This window comes from Strigops habroptila, chromosome 4, assembly GCF_004027225.2.
Source record: "Strigops habroptila isolate Jane chromosome 4, bStrHab1.2.pri, whole genome shotgun sequence".
Lineage (NCBI taxonomy): Eukaryota > Metazoa > Chordata > Aves > Psittaciformes > Psittacidae > Strigops > Strigops habroptila.
This window is the reverse complement of record NC_046358.1, coordinates 1,486,984-1,492,609: the sequence shown is the minus strand read 5'-3', so window position 1 is coordinate 1,492,609 and position 5,626 is coordinate 1,486,984. Positions and strand designations below refer to the sequence as shown.

Sequence of the window (5,626 nt, the reverse complement as noted above, 5' to 3'; positions counted from 1 at the left end):
GAGCTGGATGGTGCTTTCGGTGTCAGCTCCTCACTGGAGGCCTTTTCTCCAAGCAGCAGGGATGTCCCAGGGGGAAAAGCCTCTCTGTGGTGGGACCTGCTCAGAGACAGTCCTACAGGATCTAAAGGAAGAGTTGAGGCACAGATCAATGAGGAACAGCTTGGTGAAAGTCCTATCCCTGCACAGGTAGATCAAAGGGGTGCTCAAGCTGTTAACCACCATGGCACAACGTGGTGTGTGCTCCTCTGGCTCACTCCTGGCTGTTGAGCAATGGCCTCTGTAGAAAGCAGTGGGGAGGTTACACACCCGAGTAGCTTTACCTTAGTGCTGCACTTCATCCCCTGCGATAGTGCTCAGCCTGGGGCTTGGAGACCATCCGGCTCAACCTGGAACACAGAGAAACGTGGTGCTTTCACAGTGCAGGGTTCATCCTTCATCCTCTCCTGGGCTTTTGCCAACCACCTGCTTCTTCCTTCTCTGCTGGGACTTGTTCCTGACTGGAATGAATTCCTGATGTATGGGAAGCTCAGGCTGGACGGGGCTTGGAGTAACCTGGTCTAGTGGAAGAGGTTTTGAACTGGATGAGCTTTAAGGTCCCTTCCAACCCAACCCATTCTATGATTTTATGCCACCTTACACAGAAGTTTATATTGGCTTCCCCCCTCTGCTCCTGACACACTCTTTGAGCTTTAAAAGCTTTTCCTGGGTCTTTAGCCTGTTCCTCAATAGACACAGGCAACCTCCAGAGCTCAGCAATCTCTTCTTGAACATATGTTTTGGGGGAAAAGTCATCTTTTGGACCTGCCTCATCTCTGCAACGGTGAGCACCCTGAATGTCCTGGACAGGAAGGCTTCTGGTGCTCATCCAGGAGCCTTTTGTGGTCAGTGAGGAGAGGAAGCCTCCTGAGTGTGTTCTCGACCAGGGTGATATCCAAACCCGCCTTCTCAGCAGCCAGATGGGGAGGACACAGGAAAAGCAGCTCCCTGGGAAGCCCAGAGCATCACGAAGAACTGGAGCCCAGGACTGTGCAGTAGGGCAGGAGATGAAGACAGGAGCTGCTGCTTGTTGTCAAGAGAGCACCACAGGAGATGGTGGCTCAGCACACACTGTCCTTGCACAGAGAGCTCAGCTTGGGCTGAAAGATGCTGCCCCTCACTTACATCTCAGCTCTGCCGTCCTCCTGATGCTCTCAGGGATGGATATGAAGATGTTCCTGCCTGGAGCTCTGCAGGGAGCCTGGAAATGAAGCACAGTCATCAAACCCCCTTCCTATTTCATGTGATGTGGGGATGTGGGGAGTGCGAATCCCTTTGGGCCCCAGGAGGGTGGCAAAGCCCAAAGCAGGTCATTATCTCTCCTTTGTGCTGCTTAGTTTGGAGAAGAAGCGTACCCAGAGGAGATGACCTCAGCTTGAGCGAGCAACAGGGCTTTGGGCTCCCTCAGAGCAAACCACAGAACAACCCCACCTTTCACATTGGCTTTTGGAGCATTTCAGAGGCAGTTACAGCTCCACAAGGGCCGTGGTTGACATTATCATGGCAGGGAGCTGAAGGGGACCTCGCCGATGGGAGCTGGTAGCAGGGTCCATCAGCAACCCCAGCACCTCAGACAAGGAACCAGCTTTCCACCCCTCTTAAATTCCTTGTACACAACCCATAGCTCACAAGTTTGGCTGCAAAGAGCCAACAGCAGATCATGGTGACCTTGCTAACATTGAGGTAAATGCTGTCCACTACTTCTTGTCCGTGCAAACGTCAATGCTCACATCACTCGGGGCACTCAGGTTGGTGAGGCATGACTTAGCCTTGGTACATCCATGCTGGCTACTCATGGTCACCCTCCTGTCCTTCCTCTGTCTGGAGAGGTCCTGCTGGGGGATTTGGTTCTTAACCCCATTGGGGACTGAGGCAGCCCCAGTCCTTGTGCTCTCCTTGATGGTGACATTCACCTTCTTCCACCCATCGTGCTAGAAACACAAGAGACAAAGAAGAGCCTGGGGGAGAGGTGCACTGAAAGTGGAAGGAAGGGGATGGGAAGGGTCAGATGAGGAGTGTGATATAAAGGACTGAAAGGGGCAGCAAAAGGGGAAAAAGGGCTCTTATGAAGGGATGAAGCTTTAGGATTGCCCCTGTCACTGGTGGCTCTGATGGATGTTCCCAAGCTCAGTCATAGAATCCCAGAGTGGTTCGTGTTGGAAGGGACCTTAAAATTCATCCAGTTCCAACCCCCTGCCACGGGCAGGGACACCTTCCACTAGAGCAGGTTGCTCCAAGCCCCTGTGTCCAACCTGGCCTTGAACACTGCCAGGGATGGGGCAGCCACAGCTTCTCTGGGCACCCTGTGCCAGCGCCTCAGCACCCTCACAGGGAAGAGCTTCTGCCTCAGAGCTCATCTCAATCTCCCCTCTGGCAGGTTAAAGCCTTAACGGGGGATTGTGGGGAACCTCTTTCTATAGCCAAACATGAAAATACAGTGCATGTCACATGGATTCCCAGGAGATTTCAGCCAGATCCCCTGGCAGTGCACACTGTGACCAAACCCCCACGATCTGGGTATCATTTGGGGTTCCAACCCCTTCCAGAGCCACATCCTCACCTTTCCTTCTCTCTCCAGCAGTAAAACCAGCCACAGGAGCTGCAGGCCATGGTGTGATGCTGCGGATGAGCCCCCTCCATCTGCCTCCCACTGTCAGCTCTGCCTCTCACACCTCCTCATCTCCCTGCTCGATAGCAGCCCTGCAGCCACAGCCCAGCTGACAGCAGGAGATGAATGGGGCTGAGCCAGCTCCGCGGGGCATGGGATATGTGTATGGATGTGCAGGGATGTGATGGACATGGCGGGGCGGGGGGGAGAATGAGGAGATGGTCCCTCCTTGCTTTGCATGAGTCCTGGTCTCAAATCCTAGCACCGCTCACACAGCCCCCTTGCCCACCCTGCAGCACATGGGGGGCAGAGGGTCTCCTCTCCATTATGATGGCCACAGGAAGGATTTAAGCACTGATCCCAAAGAAGCGGAGGCTGAGTCCCACTTTGGAGCCAGCTCCATGCAAAGCAGGGAGGGATTTCAGCCCATGCCCATTGCCACCATCGCCAGGGTACCACCAGGGGCAGAAAACCATCAGCATCCCCATGAGGATGTCCCCTGTTCCCTGCAGACCCTCAGCATCCCTCATCCCGCCCCATGGTGCGCAGTGAGGTGGTGGAGTTTGCAGTTTGGAGGGGGCTCTGGAGCAGCCCCTTTGCTTTCTACCCCCTCCAGCCCCTGCCCCTGTGTCGATGACCTCCCTGCACACATCCCTTGTCCCCGCGGCGACGGCTTCTCCCCATCCATCTCCTGCTGTCAGACCAAGATTGAGCATGGAGATGGGAGGTGTGGGGCAGGATGGGGGGTCCCGGGTGCCAGCACAGAGACAGGACCAGTGTTTGGGATGGGTGCAGGGGAGGGGGGACCACATTCCACATTCCTCTTCCCTATTCCAGAGCTGTAGAGGCTGTGCACGAGCAGCCACAACACTGTGGATGCTTCAACACCTCCCCGTGCTTTTTAATATCAGATGTTGACGGCCACATTGATGGTGCCCAGAGGGGCTTTGACCAGGGGAGGGGGTCAGAGCAACCACCATCACACCCCAATCAGACGTACGATATGAAGGAGACCCCAAAAGCAATGTGCCTCCCCAGCCCAATGTACCCCGAGATCCATCTGGGGACCAGCGGTGGTCCCAGCAGTCCCATGGCCACCTCTCACCTCCCGTCCATCATCACCATCACATCAAGGCGTGTAGGCAGGTTGGGAAGGGGCCGTACTCCAGCCCCTGGGGACCACTGCGGTGTCTCCACCCCCAAACTGGGGCATAAAACCATCGGCAGGATGCAGGGGACAGCCCAGAGCTGGTGCTGCACTGGAAGGGGGTTCACTGGGGTTCCCACTGCCACCATGCCAGGGGATGGAGACATGGATGCTGCACCCATGGCAGGTAAAACCCACCTGTGGCTGTGCTCCCCTGTATGCAGAAGTGGGTCCCAGGGTGGTTTTGGGGTGGGGGGGTCCTCCAGCCCCACAATAATCGGGTTGCAATGGGGAGGGGGATAAACCCCACTATGGAATGGATGGTGATGGGGTGGCTGGTGGTGCATGGGGTTTGCTCCTGTATGTGAGGTGCAGGATGAGGATCCATCAGCACCCCCTTTATCCCTCCTCAGCCTTCCCGGGGGGTCCGGGCGAGGGGCCTCTGTGCACTCCCAGCCTGGGGTGGGCAGCAGAGGGGCCGGGAAGCAGCGGCAAGAACCGTCGTGTGTCCCAGGCCACGGCACGGCTGGAGATGGGCAGCCTCTGGGAGGAGTTCAACCGCCTGGGCACCGAGATGATCGTCACCAAGGCGGGGAGGTGGGTACCACCATGGGGCAGGGGGGTACCACCAGTGGGGGGCATCCCCTTCCCACCCCATGTCCTCGCAGGAGGATGTTCCCCACCTTCCAAGTGAAGCTGTCGGGGCTGGACCCGCTCTCCGACTACGTCCTGCTCATGGACTTCATCCCGCTGGATGACAAGAGATACAGGTGGGGATGGGGCGATGGGGATGGGGATGGTGTGGGGCTGGATCTGAGCCCCCCATCCCTGCAGGTACGCCTTCCACAGCTCCTCCTGGCTGGCAGCAGGACGGGCAGAGCCGGCAGCACCCGGCCGGGTCCATTTCCACCCCGACTCCCCAGCCAAGGGCGCCCAATGGATGCGGCAGATCGTCTCCTTTGACAAGCTCAAGTTGACCAACAACCTCTTGGATGACAACGGCCACGTGAGGACCTGACCCTGGGGTGGGCAATTCACCCCTCCATGGGGGGGTTCTGCCCATCTCCTCCCTCTGTGCCTCCCCAGATAATCCTCAACTCCATGCACCGCTACCAGCCCCGCTTCCACGTGGTGCTGGTGGACCCGCGCCGGGACAGCGAGCGCTTCGCCCACCAGAACTTCAAGTCCTTCAGCTTCCCCGAAACCCAGTTCATGGCAGTGACGGCTTATCAGAACCACCGGGTGAGCCCCGGGACGGAGGGACATCGGGGTCCCCCCCAGGAACCTCCCCGTGACCCAAATCCCATCCATAGATCACCCAGTTGAAGATCGCCAGCAACCCCTTTGCCAAGGGCTTTCGGGATGGGGACCCTGAGCCATGGTAAGACCCAACCCCAACATCACCCCAACACCATGATGAGGGGCTCCACAGCACCCCTCTGAGCCCCCCCATCTCTCTTGCAGGTGCGGGGTGCCAGCAGGGTCCCTGCTGGGTGCAACGGGACCCCGCGCCCGGGCCACGGCACTGCCCTCCCACCCCGAGAAGCAGGACAAAGGTAGGGGGGCAAGAGAGGGGGCTGAGCCCCTGGTGCTGTCTCTTCCACCCCCGGGGGCTCCCCGCAGCCATGGGGCATTGGCCACCGCTGTACCCCCACAACCAGCCCCACCAGTGGCTCCCCCTGGCTTCCCTGAGCTGCCCGTGCCCCCCTTCCAGCCCCTTGCCTGCCCCACAAGTGTCTTTGTGGGGTCCAAGCCCCACACTCTGCCCTACCCCCTGCTCAGCACCTACAGCACCACCACGGCCCCCACCTTTGGCTATGGGCAGCAGTGATGGG

The 5,626-nt window shown here is 58.3% G+C and overlaps 1 protein-coding gene across 1 annotated transcript; it reads left to right on the top strand.

Annotated features, from left to right (window-relative positions):
- Nucleotides 1-3,938: 3,938 nt before the first annotated feature.
- On the top strand, nt 3,939-5,622 carry TBX10 (T-box transcription factor 10). The gene is made up of 8 exons (XM_030485379.1): nt 3,939-3,978; nt 4,205-4,388; nt 4,460-4,561; nt 4,626-4,797; nt 4,878-5,033; nt 5,105-5,172; nt 5,256-5,347; nt 5,453-5,622. Exons 1-8 carry the CDS (start codon nt 3,939-3,941, stop codon nt 5,620-5,622), a joined length of 984 nt encoding a protein of 327 aa, XP_030341239.1.
- Nucleotides 5,623-5,626: the final 4 nt, after the last annotated feature.